The sequence below is a fragment of the Chroicocephalus ridibundus genome, chromosome 1, assembly GCF_963924245.1.
Source record: "Chroicocephalus ridibundus chromosome 1, bChrRid1.1, whole genome shotgun sequence".
NCBI lineage: Eukaryota > Metazoa > Chordata > Aves > Charadriiformes > Laridae > Chroicocephalus > Chroicocephalus ridibundus.
Genome location: NC_086284.1, coordinates 153,723,643 through 153,746,256, shown reverse-complemented (window position 1 = coordinate 153,746,256; position 22,614 = coordinate 153,723,643). Strand labels below are relative to the sequence as shown.

General features: G+C 43.5%; 1 protein-coding gene across 2 annotated transcripts in view; it reads right to left on the bottom strand.

Annotated features, from left to right (window-relative positions):
- The window catches only part of NINJ2 (ninjurin 2), a 48,658-nt gene extending 26,806 nt beyond the window's left edge, over positions 1 to 21,852 (bottom strand). Inside the window, exon 1 of one of the 2 annotated variants that reach the window (XM_063318815.1) lies at positions 21,688 to 21,852. In XM_063318815.1, coding sequence (XP_063174885.1) covers positions 21,688 to 21,720 — 33 coding nt within the window. In that variant the 5' untranslated portion in view covers positions 21,721 to 21,852. The remainder of the gene's footprint in view (positions 1 to 21,687) is intronic. The other variant, XM_063318806.1, reaches the window with a different exon arrangement.
- Positions 21,853 to 22,614: the final 762 nt, after the last annotated feature.

The window sequence follows — 22,614 nt, the reverse complement described above, 5'->3', positions numbered from 1 at the left end:
CACCTGAAGGTGTTGTTATGTCCAGCTCTTGGCCTCAGCATTGTGTGACCTCCCGCAGGATCTTTCAAGTATGTGAATAACCACAAGCATCAGAGGGATGTCGTATGTGTGGCTCCATGAGCATAATCATTTGTATAATGAGGAAAACAGTCCTCTGCTTCACTCTTCTACACCAAAGCCACCTGAAGCAATGCATGGATAGGCTAATCTCTTGAGAACAGATCAGAAAGAGGTTGATTCTCAGTATATGTTGGAACAGTGTGAGCGCTAGCTGGCTTTGGCTGGTAGATTTGCAACTCTTCCCAGGGCTTGCCTGTAACAACCTCAATTACATCCTAGCAACCATCACTGAATTTCTTGTAGTGTAGTTAAGATTGTTGTATTCAGCTGGAGAAAACTTGCATCTCAACCAATAGTTATATATAATCAATAAATACATAGCAGGTAACTGACTGCTTTCTGCTCTTCCTCTGTTTCCGAGACAGGGAAAAACTTTATGCAGAAAATCTCAGTTCTCCACCCAAAAGTCTCATAAAACCTGAAATCTCCCGTTTTATTAATTGGTGCACTATAAGTACTAAGTGTTTGTTCAAAATATCTTGCTACAGAGTTTGGAATTTGCTCTGTGTTTATTAAGACCACACACTTGGTGGGTTTTACAGCACTAGGATTACAGAATCTGGTGAATATAGATACTGTTGCGATAGCCAATGCTTTGACACTGAAGTCTTAACTAGAGAATGTCCAAAGTTGAGCATGTGAGCCCCTGCAGCCTGAGGTGAAGAGCCAAGCTTTTCAGCAGAAAGCTGTAACTGATCCAGATCTTGTGTGGCTCGGATCCAGAGGAGAGTGCGTAATATGCACTGATTACTTGGTTACATACAGTTTATTTTGTTCTGATCTGGAAAGATGGTGCTAACTTTCAAAATTGTCTGGGAAGGAAAAGTCAAAGGGAAAAAAATATCTGTATTACGTTGAGAGAAAATGTTTTAACTAATCCAACAATATTTTAAATGTTTTATAGCATAAAAAACCAGGACAATCAAATCCAAAATAAAGAGCTATTTCAAAGTGAAAAGATGAAATGTTTCATTCTGAAACATCTAGGTGGAAAATTTTCATGAATTTTCATTCAATCAACACAGTTTTGAAAAGATTTATTAGAACTGCTTTTTTTTCCAATGCAAAAGAAATCCATATCAAGATTTTTTTCTTACTAAAACTCATGGCTAAGCTGTTATATTTGTCCAAGTAAATGTAAATGTTAACAACGGTTGTTCAATATTTCATCATCAGCTCTTTCAGAACAGTGAGCTGCCTGGGGGGGCCGGGGGGGGAGGAAGAAACCAAACCAAAACTTTCCTGTGACATATGCATATGTCACAGTTGTCAAACGAGCAATAGCAACCAGCTACCCTTTTTTGACATTTCTTGTTTCAAGGGTATTCTTCATTCCAAAGAAGACTATAAAATCATTCCAGACTAGATTTTTAAACCTGGAGAGAGGAAGAAATAACTTCCCAGTATGACTTGCTTTGTAATGAACCCATATTGTGCATATGTGTAACCCCACTCGATAACGTTAATGCTCAATGATTTGCAGATCATAATCAAAAAAGAAAATGAAGAATCACTGTTTGAGTAGCAGCTACCCAGGACAACATCCATTAAGTTTAGATCATGACTCAACAATGTGGTTCAGAAAACATAGTTCAGCAGTTGAAAACACATTGGAAATGGTTTAAATTTTTTCTGGTTTTTCATCTTGGCAAATACAACCATAGAAAAAAAAACCCCACTACTGGCCAATTGCATAGAGACATTGAATACGTGCCACTGGTGAATAATAGCATATATAGTGGATACTGATTCCAAAGAAATTTTAATTGGTGCTCAGCTATCAAACTCTACTCTGGCAAAAGCTCAAGTGGTTAGTATCTTATATTTTGTGGTCAAATGATGTCAGCCTCTGTGGACCAGCTGGGTCTGCAGGATGAAGAATTAAGGGCTTGCTATCAAAAATACCCTGTCCCTGTGAAGAGTCAGGTCAGTGGAATGTTAGCAAAATCACTGCAGTGGGTCTGGGATTTTCCAGCTAGGGTAAGAGATGGCTACTACTTCGAACAGATCATGAGTTCTTTTAAAACTGCATTTAATCACATGGAGTACATCTAGAAATGGAGAGGAAAACAGAGAAAGCACTTCTTACATCGGCTATATATTTGACAGTTAAATGAACAGGCAGCCCCATTTGGACTACCTAGTGTTTCTGGACAGCTTGCAAGTCTGTACTCTCTGGAATATATCATTGAACTGACTGAGAAATCACTGCACTGTGGAAATGACATCTCCATATGAAAGAAATTATTGCAGCTACCTGGAAAATGCACAGAAAGGATCTTCCTGGCAATTCTTTTCCTTTGGGAACCCAGGATCCCATAGAAAGACAGACCATAATGAAATCTAATAGTAGTGTCTAGTACAAATGGTTTTCATTCTATTCACTTTTTTCCACTTCAAAGACCCCCCCAAACCATTTCTGGTACTGCAGCAGGGGGCTATGCAATGTGCATGCCTCGCAGATGTGTTTGAATGTCCCTGAGTAACAAAGTAGGTGCCGCCCCACCACCATTTTTCCCCCATCCCTCCTACATACCACAATCATCTTTAGAATGAGTTTTCAGTCAACGTGCCAGTGCGTCTTGACACTGAGGAAACAGAGAGAGTAGACCGTTCCAGTATGGATGTTTACTGTGTATTGAAGATGCCCCAGCTGAAATGATTTAACTATCTACCTTCAGAATCCCTTCATCAAAGTCAATAGGAAAAGGGTCACGTGGTTCCCTGTGGAACCCCTCATGATGGGGACACGGTCGTATGTGACTAATTTGCCTAATATCTGCCTCCAGGCCTGCCCCTGCTGGTGCTATGCTCCTGTGCACATGCCGCATTCTGCCACTGCCTTCAGGGTTATCATTCATCTCCTCTTACTCACATCTCTGCACCTTTCCATGCCGCCATGTATTCTTGAAAGCTTTCCTTTGGTACAGCAAATGATCTTGTGTGCTTTTAATCCTTTTTTTTTTCCTCTCCTTTTTTAAGAAAGGAATTCTGCAGCTACAAAGGGATTACCAAGTCTTGGTAGCATGAGCGGACAAAGTGAAAGTCTGGGGGAAAATAGTCAAGGCTATTGATGCAACTGAATCAAAAGTTGGCATCAAATTTCATAATTCAAAACTGCTACCAAATCCAGTTCAGGCTTAAAGAAATCAGGAAATTAAAAAAAATTCTACAGAGTACTGAAGTCAAAGTTAATCACATCTTCCTTAATAATACATGATCAGAAGAAATGTTGTCTTAGTAAAGCTAAGCTATGATCCCAGCCATTCAGAAGCGCTATCAAACTCCATTTGTAAGGCAACAGACTAATATCCAGCAGATGCGGTGGACTGAACCTTGTAAATTATCTTCTTTCTACCATAAGTGTAGCTTTATTGGGACTGATAAATAAGTAGGTTTCATTGAAATCTACTTTGGAATTAAAAACTGAAGTATTTTTTTTTCTTTCTTAAATAAGATAGCTAAACTATTTTCTTTTCATCTCCCTTCACAATAAACAGAGAGTGTCTTGGGATCTTTGGGAAAACCTACATGAGCTGAAAAGCAGGGTACCTGTTAGGTACTCCAGTGAAAGACTGAGACAAGATTTCAAATGAGTTCAGAAAGACTTTATACGCGTCAGCTTCGCATGTCTCTGGAGTACTTCTTGCTTTCTCTCCTATAAAAGTCATCGGAGGGAATGGATAATTTCAAGACAAAGCCCTCACAGGGACAACAAATAGAGTCAAAAGGTGAATCTGCTTTGTACCCACAGGAGAGGAGTCCCCCTGTCATAGAGCAGAGGTTGATGTTGAAGAGTTCCAGATGTCCTCCAGGTTATAGGTTGAGGCACTGCATGTAAATCATGCCTTTCTTTCCAGCCTCTGTGGGTTTGGCTGGAGATGCAAATGTCCTTGCTGTTTCACACTTCAGATATTTAGAAATGCTTCTCACACTGAGAGAAGTTTTAAATCAGCAATTTAAGAACCTAAAAGAAGAAAGGCTAATACCCATGTTGTTCTTAATTAGGAAGCCATAGTTATTGAGTATAACTAAATCAGAGCCTGGAGTGTGAATTTTGCGGGAGTTAAAAAGTGATGATTAATCTCTAAATGAAGTTTCCTCCCCTGTTCTTTAAACTCGGGGATTGTTCTCCCTGTTAACAGAGGAAAGGACTTTGCTAAGTTATGTTTGACGAATCTTACTGGCAAATATGCTGGCTGGTAAAGACAAAAGCTGTTGTGTTATTAATGCATCAAAATTAATTATGCTAGTATAACTGGTTATCTTTGGCACAAGTACAGAGCTTGAGGGACCAGACATGGCGCTGCCCTATTTGTTACCATGGTAGGCAATTATGAAAGAGGTACAGATCTGGACTTGCATAACTCAAAAGCAGTGCTGAGCAGATTGTAAATTTCCAGGTTAAGAGTAAAGGAATTATTGCTTTCCCAAAAGCTGTCATTTAGGACCCAGAAGGAATCTAACCCACTTGCAGGGGGAAAAAAGTACAGTTTAAGGAACTATGATCAATATTGTACTGACTAATGAGTTTTCACAGACCACTCTAGAAAATTCACTTGATGTGCAGTTAATGTGGTACAAGGTGGCAAGAGCAATCTAGGTGTGGCACGAGTTTGTTATTTTTAGCTTGGACTTCTCTGGCCATATCTTCTATAGTTGGGCTTGAATATGCAAGCAAAATAGTGGGTGAGCAGCTTCTGTGAGACTGTAATAAACTATTAAATCTGGGTCAGAAGGTATAACTACTTACTGCTTTAGATAGCCGCTTTACTTGAAATTTGGGCTTGGTCAAACTATGCAGTTAGCTTAGGAACTGTGATGGCTCATAAGTACTGCTTCGAACTTGTGCAGGGTAAACAAATAACATCTGGGATGTGGAGATAGATAGCTTTTCTACTTCCCAAGAGTGAAAAGTACCTATTTTGATAATCCCGTGGATGCAAGGCCGCAGAAGCTTCAGCAGCAAATGGCAGGCAACAGTGAGCATCTTTGATACATAAGAATATCAGCAAAATACTCAGTAAGGTTTTGCATCTCCTGACTACAAAGAAACATTTTCAAAATTGTCTGCAGACCTGAATGCAGTCCAGTAGTTGAAGCACATTTAAAGAGTGTGCCAAGCAGTGTGCTCTCTGCGTGTGCCAGATGTAAGCAAGCTGTGATTTATGTGTGCAAATGCCTCTGTGCATACTCGCATATTAGCTCTGCCGGAATTTAACATGAGTGATTTTGAAAACTTGAATTCTGAGTTGCACTTCCCATGTTGTTTGTTCTTTCGTATTAGAACAGGCTCTGCTTCTGAACAGATACAGCGTGAGGAGATAAAAGTTTTAGCTCGGTAACAAATGGAGGTGAGTGCTAGTGAGTCATCTTCTAAGTTTTGAGGGCAGATGGCTGGACGAGAAATTCCAAACCATTCTTTTAACACCACAAAAATCTCTCTAATCTCTGACCATAACCATGGGGTTGTTCAAAACTAAAATCTGGAAAGATGAGAACAGTTCACTTTCTCAGAGCTTAGCTTCCAAATGCAGCTGCTTAGGCCAAGTTGTAAACTTTTAACCTGTGTCCAGTGATAGCAGTTACATTTCTGTCACCTCTGCATGGAAACTGAGTGCTGAAAGGAACAAATGCACATGTATTTGTCGGGAGGCAAAGACACTCCAGCGGGGGTGGCGTTGAAGCTTCTTTGAGGATTCTGACAAGGTGCCCTCCAGGCCCAGGGCAAGCAAAGCTGGACAGAGAAAATGGACTTGAATTCTACGGTGACTCATGACCCTTGGTGTGTTTCTGTGTGTTTTAGCCTAGTGATAGATGATGTTTCAAGCCACAGGGAAGACGTGTGGGTATATCTGATAGTGAGTAAAGCATTACACAGCTCTTAGTGGCTGTGATGCCTTGCCATCATGGTATGTTCAACCCATAAAAGCTATTCCAGTTGTGTGTGTCATCAGTTCTGATTGCCTGTCTTCATTCTTTTGTGGTATTGTATGGTACAGCTCTAAGAGGCCAGAATTATTCTCTCTTCTGCCTTTGTAGCCGAATACAACTTCTGAATTACACCATTTATTCTGCTAATCCCCTTTCTGAATTGACCAAATTATCTCAGAAATTAGCTATGGTCATCTATATGAAAAAGTGAAACTACCAGCAAGAGAGTATCTTCTGCATAAATCTGGGGGTTACACCTTGTAGCTATGGTGATCTGAGAGTTCAGAACAAACGCTCCTGCTATGAGTCTTATGCTCTCTTGCTTTCACAAGACCCTGTTCTGAGCCAATTCAGCTCATTAAGCCAAGCTAAATTAAAAAAAAAAAAAAAGAAATGAAAAATAGACCATTTTCTTCAGCTTTAATGAGCTGAATTGTTTGTGAGAAGGGTTTGGCAAATACCAGCACAAGGACAAGGTGGGATGTTTCTCTGGGAGCAGGAGATAAAGAGGGAGCAAAGGGTCACAGGCTGGAGGGGAGCAGGACCTCCCCCTTTCAGGAGCAGCAGGCTATTAGATCATCCTGATATCTAATCTTTCTGGTTGTTAGTCATTGCCTTAGACTGGGGGTGTCATGACAAAACCTTCGTTGCTATTGTTGTTACCCTTATGACACAGAGGAAGCATGACTTGTTGCGCATAATTTCCTTCATGTAAACAGTGAGTAGGAATTTCAAGTCTCTGTGTGTTCGGGGCACAGACAATGACTTCTCAACAGCTTTTGCTGTCTGATGAGAGTACTGGGCTGGGAAATAAGAGTGATGTTGACTCTGGAAATGACTACAAAGAGCAAGATGAAAAATATACACTGAGAGACCCTGAGGATTATCTCAATATACGTTGTCTCCTTAAGGTCACTTAGGTAAGGTCAGCACAGCAACATTTCATGGTATACTTGTGCCAAAAAGTCGTAAGCAATTCAATTAAGCCATAAAAGCTGTTAATGATGCTGTAGAAGCTGTATTTCCACCAGAAGCGTTGCCAGTATAACACCATCAGCAATATCTTCACAGTATGGTATATGAAGTATAGGCTGAGATTCACATGTGGCCCAGAGTGCTGCAGCATTTTGGTGAAAGGCAGCTGCACTGTGGAACGGTTCCCCAGCAGAGAAAGGCTAAGAGTGCAAAGTGTGGATCTGGATCCAAAACTTCTAGCAGTTCACAAGTGGCCTGCACCAGTCTCTTATTTCTAATCCCTAACTTTTCATATGCTTAAATATGGCTATATATATGTTTAAAGCTCCAGACTAGTCTCAGAAAACATACAAGAGCATGCCAAGCAGGAATTGCAAGCATAGTATATAGAATTTCACTTTAGAGTCAAGTAGCTGTGCATGAACTCACCGACTACTTTGTGTATTTGCACAATGTAATCTTTGGTTACCTGATTTGTGTACAGGTGCTCAAATTGTGTATGTGGAATGTCAGCAGTTGATTTACTGAAAACATTAAAAAATAGGTTACTGTGTCTATGCAAGTTCACTACAAAGAATGCTCCCAAGCTTGTCTGTATGTGTTAACTCTTTTCTTTCTGTACCCTCTCACACTTTGTACACAATAACCTATCTTCTAAATCACTGAATCAGTGGCAATCATCTACAGAGCATCGCTTTTCATTTACCCCTCCTCAAGGACCTCGTTCACCATATGCAGAAGTCTTTTGTGACCCTTAGATGAAAGACACCTCCTCGTTTGTGTAAAATATTATTATTATTGTTGTTAGCCTAGTGTTTTCAGTGGGTTTTATTGGGACCTGATGTCCTGCCAAAAGTAACACCCTGGGAGTCTTTCAACAACTGTTCCTGGGTGTTCTGTAGATTACTGCTGTTTTCTCATACACTGTCCCTGGGAATTACATTCTCATATTAGAAAAAATGTCAGTCCTCTTCCCTCTGTGAAAAGAACTGCTGTTCAGGCTCTATATTAAAAGATTAGGCTACTGCTTTTTTTCTACTGACTTATTATTCAGGTTGTGTTTTGTTTTCTCATTAACCCCTTTGCAAAACAGGTTCAAAATGTTAAATAAGATTGATGTGAATGATCTTGTTAGCATTATGCAAACACTTTGCATAGCTGAGAATGGCCAGTTAAAGGAAGACTGGTGGAAAATTGGACGCAGACATTCAGTCAGCAACTTTCAACCCTGCAGAGACAAAGAACCTTTAAGAGCTAACTTTATAATGAGGAGCTATAGTACAGCATGGCAGAAATTAAAGGGAGGCCCAATTCCCCTTAGTGACAATTGTGTTTTTCAGAGATCTCCTGGGTAGATGTTGCTTTGAGGGACCTTTGGGAAGGAGTGTAGCAAATGAGGCCTTCCTAGGAGACTGTATTGGGGAAGCAAATGCCTCTGGGCCAGAATAGGGAGGAGATTAAAGCAGAATAACCATTCCTCTGACAACTGAATGCCCAAATTCTGCAAATATAGTCTTCTTCTGAAAAGCATTCGCATTCAGCCATTCAGCCACTGAACATGTAAGTTTCTGGAGTGAGAAAGAAAATTTTGCAGGAACTGAAATTTCTTATGATTCCTTTGTCATTGTATCGGGTGTTTGTCCTGTAGTTTCGCACTTCAAGATGGCCAAGAGAACAAAAGAAGTGGGGATCACTGATGCAGAACAAATGCCCTGGATTTCAAGTGGGGTTCACTCATTATGCATTTTGTACCAGAGCTGGATTCTTATAAGGAAGTCACCAAAAAAGTTGTGTCCAAATGAACTCCTGAATGTTTGAGGATGGACGGAAGAGTTAGGGAGAAGGAGGGGAAAAGAATACCTGGACCCTGTGGACAGGACTAGGCACTGGATGCCCGTGTTTGGATCACCATGGTGGTTGTGATCATCATTAATTGGCATGGGCTCAGAGAAGCAGCTCATACCAGCTCCCAGTTCCAGTTGTGCATTGAAACATTTACACATACCTAGCACAAGGTGATGGAGGACTTTATCCCTGTCGTTTCTTCACTTCTGATCACACTTTTCCTTTTGTGGTTTCTGCCTCCTCCAGCAGAGCTCACTGTCATGGAGCAGCTCAGCTTTATTGTCAATATGTTGTGCAGTGGCCCTGTGAAGGGGTTTTGTGATGCCTTTCTGTGCACTCACTATAGTCTGTTTCTCCGCAAAAACAAAACCAAATGCCACTCTGCCCCTTTTTGCTTATTCAGAGTTTCTCACGTCCTGTTTGGGCACCCTGATACCCTGTTTGATGCTGTTGCTGACATGACCGGAGAGGGTGCACAAAAGAAACTCCTTTCCACCTATTAATATCATTACCATGACCAGTGACTCCTAATCTATACTTATTCCTACCTGACAGGAAGATAAATATTTAGTGAAATCATTACAACTGTTCTCCTCAGTTCTTGACCCTGGCGTCAAATATTCTTGGTTTTGTTGGACCTTTTGAAGAGGTTTTACTTTGTAATCTACTTCCTGAAGAAATACTGCCTCAAACGATACCTCTTTGATCTTCAGTCTTGAAGGCCTTCACTCAGCTGTACCTACTACATCTGAATGTAGCTGTGAAGTCTTTCCTCTCCTTCCATGCCCTCCCTACCTTAATATCATACATCCTTCTAACACCTCAGCTCCTACAGCATTTGAGTACGGAACATGAATTTCCCTCTGCTCACAGGTATCAACACGTTTGCGTTGATTGTGTACGTAATACAGGTGCCTTGGGCAAAAGGCAGACCGAATGCTGCTTGGTAACAGATACAATATTCCCACAGTTTTGGGGCCACCAAATATTATCTATAGCACAACAAAGAGGAGTCAAAGAGTCCCACCTGCCCTTCACAACGTACCAGGAGAAGAGGGCCTTCGAAGGACATAGATTGTGATCAGTAAATCACAGCCTTCTCTTAGCCTGTGTATTTTGCTGGTCCCAAGACAAACTTCCCACAAGTGCTGCTCTCATTTCTGCTGAATCAGCCTTACAATTACGCCCACTGAGCAGATGATAACAAATGAAAAAGTACTCTGCCATGTACAGGGTACAAATGTACCGTGTATGGAAATGGCTGATATAGCTGGAGGAGTTACTCATCTGGATACTGGCCCTTATTTCTCAGAGAGGTCAAGAATAATGCTAGAGACAGTGTCTTTTGATTGAAGGATAGTCACTGGGACTGGTATCCTTTCAGACTGCTCCAGCCAGATCTGCAACAGTAGATACCCACAATGTACTTCACAGACAGATTTATCAAGTCCTAGGACATACATGGTTAATTGTACAGGGCTTAGGGTAAAACTCAGTGCTACTTACTCTTGCATAACTCCTCTGAGGTTTAGTTGGCTGAACTTCACTTTTCATAAGTCATTTGATAATATGTAAAATAAGAAAAATGTGAGGAATAGAAAGATTATGTTAGGCACACTAATAACAGACAGAGTGGGCTCCTAGCTGGGAAACAAGTTCTCGTCAGATAGGAAAAAACAGGGAGGGGAACAAAGGAAGAAAAAAGCTGCTTTTGGATCAGAATAGAGAGGAATGTATTGTTATCATTTGCAGCCACAGAGCCATCATGCATGCTTTTATTTTTTAGCTATTCTTTGCTGTTGGTGGCTACAGGGACACCTTTCCCTGCAGCTGGCCAAGCATCTGAGTCAGTTGCTCCCACAGGAGACATAATGTCCCTGGATGTACATTGTGCGAGTGAGGCAGGAGGAAGCGCTTTAAAACGACCCTGCCCCACCCTGGCCGTAAACACCTAAGTTCTCCACCATGCTGGCCCTCATCCGAACCCTCAGCCCATTCCCCCACCTAGGGATCCGTAAGAGAACTGCCATTTTGCCGCGGCTTAAAAACATGAACACCGTAAGACTGACCTAGTTCAGTAACTCAGGGTGATGCCTGGAGACTTGTGGCTGAAGGTAGTGCAGAGTGGGTTGGAAATGAATCAGAGGGCTACTCAGCTCAACATCACTAACCAAAAGCTAACCTAATTAGTAGCCACCAGGACCTGTTGCCATCTGCTCTTGAGCTGCCTGTCTGAGCCTGGTCCTGAGTTCAAATCTCTGCATAAAGATACAGATCTACAGCATGCCTGCAACGCTGTCCACATCAGAGATGGCTTTAGTTATCTCTTTTTTTTCATGGTCTCAGCAGAATAATTGAGCATTAGATCAGCTCAGAGATGAAACACACCTCTTGCTATACTTAGTAGCTCAGGCTAGGATGGAGTGGGGGGCTCCATCACCCCTGGTTTCTGGGGGCAGACACCTCCAGGACTCTCCGTTCTCGGTATCTGTTCCTTGCATTTGGCTTACTAGCATTTATAATCCATCATTTTGTGGACCACACCCCACTGGAGCTCTCTTCTGAGGCTGCGCTTTTCTCTCCTTCATGATTTGCTTCCTATACCTCAGTAGTTGGTTTTCAGTGTGTTTGACTTGGGTTTTTTTTTCTTGATAGTTTTTTTTTCTTTTTTTTTCCTTTTTTTTTTGTGGGATGCTGAAGATATTGCCTCCTCTGAGTGTGCGTTAGCTTTTTCATTTTGGTAGGCCCATATCTCTTTCCCCCAAGATCTGTGTAGCTGCACCTGGGTAGGAGTAGGTTTCTCCCTCAAATTCCATTGTACCCTGCCTCCTCATCTGAGGAGGAGGGAAGAGGGGCTTTTATTGTGCTGGTGGACTTTGCCCATCCCTCTCTGGATCTGAATAGGCCAGCATTATTTCACAAGTGCTAAATCCACTCACAATGGTTTTAAATGGTTGAGCTGCTGAGCCAGCTGAACAGCAAACACCAGAGGGGAAACCACATTTCGTGAGCGCTTCAGATTCCTTCAGACTGTACGTGGAGCCATTAAGAGCAAAGTAAAAGCCCTTTGACACAACTCCCTTCGGCAACTTTTTCACAGCCACATGCCAAAAATGGGGGCTGCCTGAGGAATTGGTCCAGAATCAGATCCCAGGAATCCAGCACATGAAGATGGAGTTCAAATCTGTTTCTGTTAAAAGGGAGGAAAATAGCAGTATATATTTTCTTATAGCATATTAATCCTTTGTGGATGCCTCTCTGATCAGTGTGGATTGCAAGTCAATGTACCACCATGGGCAAAAGATGAAAAAACCCAGGTGCTTATGTTATGCAGGAATATTTTTTATTGTATCTGTATTCCTTATTCTTTATGTCTAAGTTAAGAAGAACCCAGGTTGTAAATCTCATGGTCTTCTGATCTCCCCAGAAGAACTAGATCTTCATCTAACACGACCAGCCAAGAAATATCCAAGAATGCCAACAATTATCCCATTGCAATAAGATGGATGAAGGCTTATCTAAAGGAGCTGCTATTTCTGTCTCTGTCCAGACTTGCGAAGACAGGGGACTCGGTTCTTCCTTAGAAGACATAATTGCATATTCACTAAACAAGTTCTTTCACAATGACTGGGTTAGTTTAGACACCCAGTAAGGGAAGTTTCATAGCCCAGACAGTCTTGATAGAGTGATTACTTTGAGCAGTTGCATCGAGGCAGCAATAATAATTGATGGTGGTGACGAGGACGAACCTCCCCCCTTCAGCGCTTCAGCTCCAGTCAGCAAAAAATGTGTGGCCACAGCCTGAAATCACACAGGGACAGGCAAGAACCTTTCATCTTGAATCAACTAAGAAAAGGTGCAAACCTGAAGTAGAATAGTTGCATCAAGAACCTGTATGGTCATTCTGAGTCAGAATTTGTGTTTAATATAATTTAGCTTGTTTCACTTTGGCTTTGGGGTTTGCTTCCTACACCAACACGGTTGAGCATGACTGTAGCTCCACCAAGAAAGAGGTGCAAACACAGCTGTGTGCCTGAGCTTTTGAAAGTCTGGCGAAATTTGTTTCCAATTGATCTTGAAGTTACATTCAGCAGGGAAGGAATTGTGTTTGTTCTCTTATTGGCAGCTTCAATTAATGTTCTTCTTTACATTGTGTGAAGTAACGGAGTGGTCTCTGATGACTAAATAAAACAATCTTTAACAATTTCTTAAAAAAATAATGGAGATTAAGAATTTAGCCAGTGAGAAGTAGAAATGAAACCACAGAACACACTGCCGCTGCGTGGCAATCCACCCATCCAGAGTTGCTCAGTCTTTCCTGTCTGCTTCTCTCACTTTCTACTTGCGTGTCCTTGGGTACACCAGTGGCCATTTAACTGTCTCTGCCTTGACCTAATATCTGTAAAATAGGCAGGAGAACACCTCTTGCTCCATATGGGGATTGTGAAATTAAATTCACTGATATTTTAAAAATGCTCGGACAACGAGGGACAGCAGAACGTGGTTCTCACACAAGTCCTGCGAGAGTACCACGTACTGCTGTGTTGTTATTTTCTGCAGAAACGTTCCTTCAGTAAAGCATAGGCTACCGAAAAGTGGTTGGTTGCCCTTTGGCTCTCGTTAGATTGCTAGGAGCAGTTATTTTTCTCACGTAACTAAGGTCTGTGGTGAATTTGGGGCTTTTTTTAAATCCCCCAAAATATCATTTGGAGTTGCCTGAGTGCAAAGAGAAAACTCATGCAAATATGCATAAATATTTGCAAAAATTAAAAACCTTAAAAAAAAAAAAAGAGCCTGAACAATCCACAAAGCAGTACATCATCTCATTTTCTTGTTCTCATTTCTCTAAACCTGCTGACAGGATTCCCCCAGAATTTCCAGCACTCGCTGAACCTTGACCTAAGCAGTTTCATGAGAAATTTCTCCCCCAAGGGTTATTTTGGATAGAAAGTTCTAAGATCCTGAGTATAATGGTTTTCACAGCTGTAATTACAGAGTCACACATCTGATTCATGTAATTTGACAAGGAATTATAACTTGCCTGGTTCAAAGGAGTATGTCAAGGTGTATGGTGATGTGAATCTTGCTGCATCTGCACATGGGCTCTTCCATCATTCTGGTATCCAGTTCAAATGTCTCTGTTACGTGTTTACATACCTGGGGCAGTCTAGATTACGGTATTCTTGTATTGCCTTTTCTCAGAGAGAGTTTTATAAACATTTGACTCACAAGCCAGGGATGGGGAAATAGCAGTGAAAATGCCCATGTGCCCTTTCGTACTTGAAGAAGCTCACACTTCTGTGTATGGTTATTGTATGCATGCAGCATTGCCCATTTCTGGTTCTTGGAAGAGAAACCTAACAAATGAATACGTGTTTTTCAGGAAGGGCTGAGAAGTGGTAACTTAGGCTGAAAGCTTCCATTTTTAGTGCCTAAATGAGCAGAGGTGCTGTACTTGTTTGTCGGCTGAGGGTGAACAGAGAAGCAAGTGCATGGTTCAGCTCTCAGGCGTGGGCTGGAATGAAGCCGAGAGAGGCAACTTTTTGACAAAAGACACAAAAATCGGTTTAGCTGTGGTTTAGCAGGTACTTCACATTGCAGGGGACTCCTACTCACAAAGACGTCTCAGTGGGAGGTTTCGCCGTTGGCCAACCAGGAGAATCGTGTGTTGCCACCACCATAATCAGGTTTATGACTACTCGCTAAATAAAACCCACTCCTCGTGCACTCAGATCTGCAAGGTGCAAGTGTGGGTGAGATGTAGCTGTATCTCAACATGTGAAACAGATACGTGGCCAGAGTTGGTGCCCCTAAAGGTTGTGGCTGAGGAGGAGACGGTGGAAGGAGGGGTAGGGGGTCCTGCTGGTGGCCAATGTGTGGGTGCTGTGAGTGGGCCAGGCCAAGCTGGTGGTACAACACAGGGGCAGCAGGAGGGTTGTCCTGGGATGGTTTGCTGTTGCTGCTGACTGACCTTGTCTTCCAAGTGGGGTGTAGCCACGCTGACCTGCTGCCACTCTCAGTGGGGCATGGACCCACCATCACACAAAGCCCTGAGCATCCCTCGGCGCCTGGTGCTGCGCAGGCACCCTCTTGTCACCTCAGGTCCTGTGCCACTTTATCCCTTTCCCACCCCCACAGGGTGACCTCATGTTTCCTGGGCCTTGCTCCTTCTCTGCTCCCCCTACTCCAGTTGTACGAGCTTTAAAAAGTAGGCACAGAAATCTCTTATTATTAATAAGCTTTTGTAGCTGCCAGCCTCTGGCGTCCTCTACCCTTACCTCAGGGAAGGTGGCAGCACCCAAATGACTCCCTCCTTCCCTCCCAATCTTCTCTTCAGAAATGTCTGGGCTTCCTCAGATTATTTTATACAGCCCGTTTCCCTTCCCTCACAACTCTGATGATCTCTAGTTGTGACCTGAGCTCCGGCTCTGCTGTGGTTACCAGACATGGAGGTGAGGTGCTGTGCGCTCTGGTCTGTGATGAACAAATCCTATGAGGCAGTAGGGGAAAATGTCCCGTAATTTACTGTTATGGCAGCCTCAGCTCTGAGTGAAACTCAAATGTCTAGTGCCACACGTTGTAGACCAGCACGCATTGTCACTGTGGACCTATATGCAACAGCAGGCAGAGCCTCTCATGGAGCCCGTGGAGATCTGGGCACCCCTCGCCCCTGCGAGGCTGATGAGGCAGCACCGCTCGTATGGCAGCTTCTCCCTCCACCGCAGACGGGCCCAGGATCCAAGCACTCTGCAGTCAGCGTGCTCTGGCAGCACGGCCTCCTTGCTGTAGCTTATAGCCCTGGCGGGCAACTTTTCAGATACATCAGAGGAAATGACTGTTCTAGCGGCACGTCATTGTCTTTTGCTTTCTGTTGCAGGGCTATCTTAATCCTAACCTAACCTTAAACGCAGTGGAAAAATCCTATTTAACAACAGTCCCTTGTGCTCTTCTGTGGGAGGCCTCTGCATGCATATTGTTTCAGCGAGAGCAGATTTACTGACCGATGGGTCAGTCAGGCTAATTCACAATCTGATATGCTCTCTATCAATAGCCCCTTCTCCCCTTTCCCTCCTCTGCCTTCACACACAGGGCTTCACGATGGACACAGCCTGCCCAGTGCACGGCATGGGACCAGGCTCCCCCTCTCAGAAAGACACTGATAACTTTTCTTTCACCACGCCTCAACAAGGTGGAGTGCGAGGGACCAGATCAGCCTCCGGCGTAAGGCCGCCAGCTTCCATGGGATAACTCCAAGGATATATTTGGCTCCACATGTGCCTCATTTCCCCCAGATACCCTAAAACCTGGGGTCCGGTTTCTCAAGATGAGAAAATGCCATCCCCATGTTAGGGAAGGGAATAAATGAATGTTCACCCTAAGGGGGAAGGCTGCTCATGTCCAGGCACAGCAGGCAGGAGGAATGTATAGAGGAGAGGAGAAATGCCACATCTGACTATAGAACAAAGGACCAATTAGTACTGGCTATAAGAAAAAGTCTCCTTCTCAGCGTGTTGTGATCGCGCTGTCTGTCTTCTAGTGTGAGTGCTACTGGTTTCTGGGACCGGCACAGTTAATGCTACACAGACTTCCAGGTCCCTGCAGCTGGGCGAGAAGAGCATAGGATCATTGTCGCTCCTAAGTATGATGTCCTATTTCACACCTGTTTTTTGACCAACGACGGCATGGTGAATCTCTGCCTAACCCTCTAGCTAGCCCTGTAAAGGCTTTACTCTCACCTAGCAGCCTGAAATCTTGCAATCTGAGTGACGTCCAATCATTGCTACTGTTTGGGCCTTCCCTGCTTCTTCCACTGGCTACACCCAGGCTTGGACCTTCAGCTAACTGTTCCAAAGCGAGGAGTAGCTGCCACTGAAAGGAGAGATCCTGCTGCCCCTACATGTTCTCGTGACCACACAGTCCTAGTCATTGGCAGTTGTCCGATCCTCCTGGGAACCACTGCAGGACAGCGAACCAGAACACTAACCCTGCCAAAAAGTGGTTAGTTTTCTCCGAGTTTAGCTCCCTGAAACAGCTTTACCAGGGTCAAATGAATGGCACAGGCGGTGGAGTGTACACCTGGGAGTGAGGAGTGGGATCCTATTTGAGAGGCTGTGGTAATTGGGTTAGCTTAGTTAAAAACATGGTGAGATAAGTTCCTAAAACCCTTGATGGCTGAGTTGCACGCACCATACAGGGATGTCACAGGAATGGGTCTTTCTGAAGCACTTGCGATTTTCTTTCTGAAAGGCTCTTTCCCTCTCTCAATGCAGACTGTCATTATCCAAGCCTGAATTACAGAACTCATATAAGGCTACTGAAGTCCGCTGGGGCAGGTACACTTCTCGGTTGGTGATGTTAGATTGTCACCATTCTAGGAAATTGCTGAAGGAGAGTAAAGGTCCTACGGCACTAGAAAGCACAAGCTGTTGCTGCAGAAGCAGGCAAATACGTGCCCAAGCCAAGAACTTGTAAGCACATCACAGCCCTGAGGCACAGGTTAAAGCCACAAAAAACGGCAAACCCAAAAGTCTAACCCAGTTGTGAACACACTCCCTGTGTCCCCTCATCAGGCTCAGACTGAAAGTGGGAAGTGGGAGGTGGGATTTACAGTGGTATGTGGGACTTTCCATTTGTTTCATGGGCCTTTTGGAAAAGTCCGCACTGTCATGCCCATGGCTAACTCTATTTATCGGTTTGTCTAAAACCTTCCTGCTGTAGATCTGGTCAAAAACTGAGCACTAGAAGTAAATTATCCAAGTATTTAAAATCTTTTTTCCTTGCAAGTTGCTTCTAAACCTGTCTTTGTTTCTGCAGATGTATTTTGCATTCAAAGTATTCACCAAGCGGCTTCTGCCAAAATATTTCAGTGTAGGGTATGTTTCCAGAATGATTATTTTATCTGTTTACTCCTTTTACTTTTGATGTATGAATGATTCCCTAAATGGTGAGGTATTATTTCTGCTTCTAGTCCCAGAGGATTGTAAATTTTTTTTATCCAAAGGGTAAGACACTATAAAAAGAAAGATGCAACATACAATATATAGCCTTTTCTGCACTACGAATATGGATGACGTTCATCTGGTGCACATCCCTTAAACACCCATTTATACAGAACATAACACCCATTCATGAATAAGAAAATATAAAAATACAAACCGAACGAAACTCTGAAGCCCTTTAGTATCAGCCCCAATCTTTGCTCTGTTCTGCAATATTCATCTGGGGCTCTGACAGACTTAGCCGTGGCAATAATGTGTGTTACTGATTTCAGCTGTCCACAGACTTTCCCCTGGTTACTGCCGCGGTGGTGGGAGTGGTGGAACGGATGTTGTCTCAGTCGCTCCCATTCAAAGTCTGGTACATTAGCTTAAATCATCGATGAAACAGGGTTGTGTTAAGGTGCCAGATCGTGAACTGCAGCAGCTGAGGTACACAGCTAAACAGATTTAATGGGTCTTTTGCTGCTGAAAAGAACGGTCCTGTGTGGCTCCCTCCTCCTCTCTCCCCCCTGCAAATCTCTATGGAAAGGTTGGAGGCGAGAGCCAGAGGGAATAATAGCATAAAGAAGTGCAGATAAATCAGCCAGGGTATGACTATCAAAGCCATACTTCTATTCTAATTTATAAACTTTTGTTTCCTGAAGTAAAAAGAAATCGGTGATGAGATCTTGTTGGGTTGTTTTATTTGTTTCTACCCCAGATGCATTTTTCTGATCCCATCTATCTCAGGATCTACTCTGTTATATCTCATTAGGTTACTGTTTGCCTGTCTGATTTCTTGTCAATGGAAGATGCTTAATAGGGGAAGGTGAAAGTTTTACTTGGAAGCCACAAGTAGAGATGTCTGGGAAGAAAAATAAATCGTTCAAATGAACTCACGTGAAAGTTTTATCTTTTAATAGGTAAATCAGTCTTTTTAAAGAAAAGATTTTAATTCAAGTTTTATCTTTGGTCTTAGCGCTTGGCTGGGTGGCATAGACCTGGTGAGGCTGCTCTACAGCCTGGTGGCTTTTTTTTCCATTTCAGCGCAATTTCCTTTTAGCATCTCTCTGTGCACAGTTTGAGGTTTGGTTGGTCTTCCTAGAAGTCAGAACTGGAAAACAGACTCCTTTGAAGCACACAGACCAAGAGAATTTTTGTAAGGGAGAAAGTGGATTAATGGGAGACACTTCTTGCTGTTAAAAAGCAGCCCTAGGTCTCACTTACGGATAGTTGGCTTATAACTTCTCTAATGCAAGCTACCACTTTCAGTCTGGTCAGCCATCGCCTGTAGGGAACTGGAAAGGGTGTTTATTTTTATCCTGTTATTGGCTTATGGGATTTGAAAGTACCTTTTTTAGCTTGCATAACTGTAAATATTGTTACTGGACCTCTAGACCTCTTCTCAATGCTTGCTCCAATATTTGACCTGCTGACCTGCTCCAGGAGATGGCAAATTCCACAGGCTGATGACACGCTGGGTGAAAGAGTGTCTCCTGTTATGGAGACTTTTAATTTTGCTGAGTGAGCTCCTCTTCTCATGCTTTAGGAGGAGCAAAAATGTTGGGGGCTGATCAGTTCTCTTTAGAGTCGTCTTAAATCTTGATTGCCTCTTCTAGCCCTCTCCTATGCTAGGCCAGAGGCTCCTATTGTTTTCATTCTCTTGTTACCTGCCTAGCCTGGCCATGTAAATGTTGTATAAGAAATGCTAGTAGGTGCTGTGCAACTGCTACAGGCACAGGACCCTCTCCCTACAAATAAAAAGACCCTACTTCTGCATTGCATAATAGTCAACTTTCAGGACTGTTCCTGCTGCTCCATCCAGGAGCTCCTTCAGGAGGAGTGAGTCACGCATTACCACCCCACAGTGCGCAGTGCACACTCCCACAAGCTCTTCATAAACCCACAGCTGGAAACTTCCAAGAAGACACCTGTTCTGCGTTCAGTGCCCAGAGCAGGGACTTAAAAGAGGCTTTTAAATGTACTTTCAACTGAAAGACTTCTTTTTTTTCTCCGCCACTGATCACTTCTTCCCTTACCTCACACTTGCCAGGTCACGCCATTGCCAGGACCCGCTGCTTGTCTCGGCTATGTGGTTGAATGTAACTTTCCCTCCCCTGCCAGCACTGTATATTTCCCGGTCGTAAGCATGGAGGAGTCTGTGTGCATTCACCTATATTTTGTACTGTCTGGTGGCTCCGTGAAACCCCTGTGAGATGTCACAAAGAAAATCCCTACAGCATGATTCTTCTTGTGGCAACATGCGTAGAGGTGGACAGACACACTCCACACCTTCCTGATCTAGAAACAGATAGGTATGCTCTTTTCAATTTTGTAACGCAAGGAACCTTTGACCTTCTGGACTTATTTATTTGAGTATTGTAAAGGCTGAAGATGCTGAGGATCACTTTTGGCTCTTCACTTAACTTCAAGATGGGTTGAAAGAGAAAAAACTAAACCCCAGATTTTTCAGAAGTTTATAAGCATTTTAATTAGTTGAGCTGTTTTTTCTTTTCATCTGTGAAACCTGGGCTTCAAATCCACGATAGACCTGAAACTTTCCACCGGGTGGAATGATTTAATATACAAGGAGTTCATTTGACTTTTTATTTAGCATAATTTTCTTGTCCTTTTTGCCCTTTTCCCCCAGTTCCTGGCTTACTGATTTCTATATTTTCCCCCTTATTATCTAGTTCCAGGAAAGCCTAACCTCTCTCTTCCTCACTCCTAAATAGAGTACATTTTCATCAACTGTCACAGCTACCTGTGTATCTTCCTCACTTATTGTGTCTCTTATCTGAGCATAACTGTTCCCAGGTCTCAAAAAACTGCTCTGCACCTCATATCTCAGTGGAAATATACTCTACAGGATCAGAGTCTCAGTCCTTTTTTCTAGTTAGGGATAATTGTCCTGATTATTTCCAAGGGCACAAATCTTTCCATTTTAGTTTCTTTGACATGGGCCAACGAAATAGAAATTGAGACCCCAGAGGGACTTCCCCTCTTTTGAGTCTGAGGATGGTTAAGACCATTACAAACAGAAAAATTAGATGCAAAATTTGTACCCTGCTGCTGCTGACCGTCCCAGGGCTGGAAGCTGTGCCCTGGGCAATGCTTCATATTCTCCTCTTCTCAGAGTTGTCTGAAGTGTGGATCTGGACTTGAACTTCTGAAGTTTGACGGGTGTTTGTGATCTGGGGTTTTGATTCCATTTCATCTCTAATAGTTTCTTTTTCCAAACCCTTGGGTAGTTGCCCTTTCCTAGAACACACGCTGAGCACAAGAAACACCCTTCTTAAAAAACACAAACACTCAGAAGAGGAACACAGAGAACTGAAAGAGCTTCACCAAGAAGTTTTGTTTCTCTGTAAACCCTACATAGGAAACCCTGGCCTCCGCGGTCCCTCAGCATTTGCTGTATTTATTTCTTTTTCTTCTCTCCAGATTGGGAGCACTTTCTGCCAAACAGAGAAAGGCTTTGTGAGATGAGGAATGGTTCAGATTTTTGCAGCTTGTAAAGTATATGCTGCCTCCTTCTGAGAGCTGAAGGCTAACTTCTGCCCCTGCTGCCTCTCCTTCCCCCCAAAGGCAGCTCTTCTTACCCTCACTCTTTTGGAAAAATGCTCATAACAACTCCTGGCAGAACAGGGCAGAGATCCTGCCGCTAGCTTCTCTTCAAAGGAGAACAGAGGAAAAAAGCAGCACTGAGTTTTCAAGTGAAATTGGCTGCCAAAGCTGAGGAGCAAATGATAGGGGTGCTTGGCTATTTCCCCCAAACCGGGGTTCTCCCCTCCTGCTTCTCCCTCCCACGGCTATTTGCCCGCAATGGACTCACTTGAAGATTGATGCTCTCCCCTTCCGAGGCCATCCTCTTGCTCCCAGGTCTCTTCCTCCACAGACCGTGCACGGAGCGGGGCACTCTGTGCTCCCGGAGACTCTCTCTTCACTGGACCGGGACGTGCAGCTGCCGGAACAGACCTGCTATTCATCTGCCGGCGGCCGGCCGCCCGCCTTGGCATCAGCTGGGGGGGGCGAGAGAGGGGGTGGCACGCCAATTCTTCATTGTCCGGCTAGCCCGTGGAACAAGCGTCCCTCTTAGACTTTCCGTGACAGTTGTGTTCATTACGTGTCTGTGCTACCTCCGCGAGGCCAGCTGAGCCCCATGAGCTCACTTTGGGCTGGGAGGCGGCGATGCAGCCAGTGTACCAAGAGGTTCCTGGCATGGGCTGTGCAGCCGCAGCAGCCATCCCGATCTCTCCCTCTCTCCCCAGCCCACAGCGGAGCGCAGGGCTGAAAAACTAACGGTTGAAGAGATTAGGTCCAGAAAGTTGTGCCTGATGCTGCCGCAGCAAAGATACTGTTACGGCTCAGATAAAATTTCCACTTTACTCTGTTTTATAGTCCTGTCTTCTCATTTTTCTCCCTAGCCAAAATGCCCTTCCTTTCCCCTCCCCAACACTTTTTTTTTTTTTTTTTCAGTTGAATTTGATACGTCTGGTCTTAGCTGAAACTAAATCTTGCTTTTTGCTTAAGTTAAAAGCAACTCTGAATGACACTGGAATGGAAACGCATGCAGCCAGAATTGGGTCACAGTGTAGAAAAATACGTTGTTATTATTAGGTGGAGTCCTCAGGCAGAAAAATCAGTGTAATTCTCTAGATTTTAGAGAAACTCTGCTACTCTGTACTACCTGGAGATCAGGTAGGCGTGTTTGGCTTTTGAGGGATGATTTCTGTAGTTACTGTAGCATAGAAAATTTAGG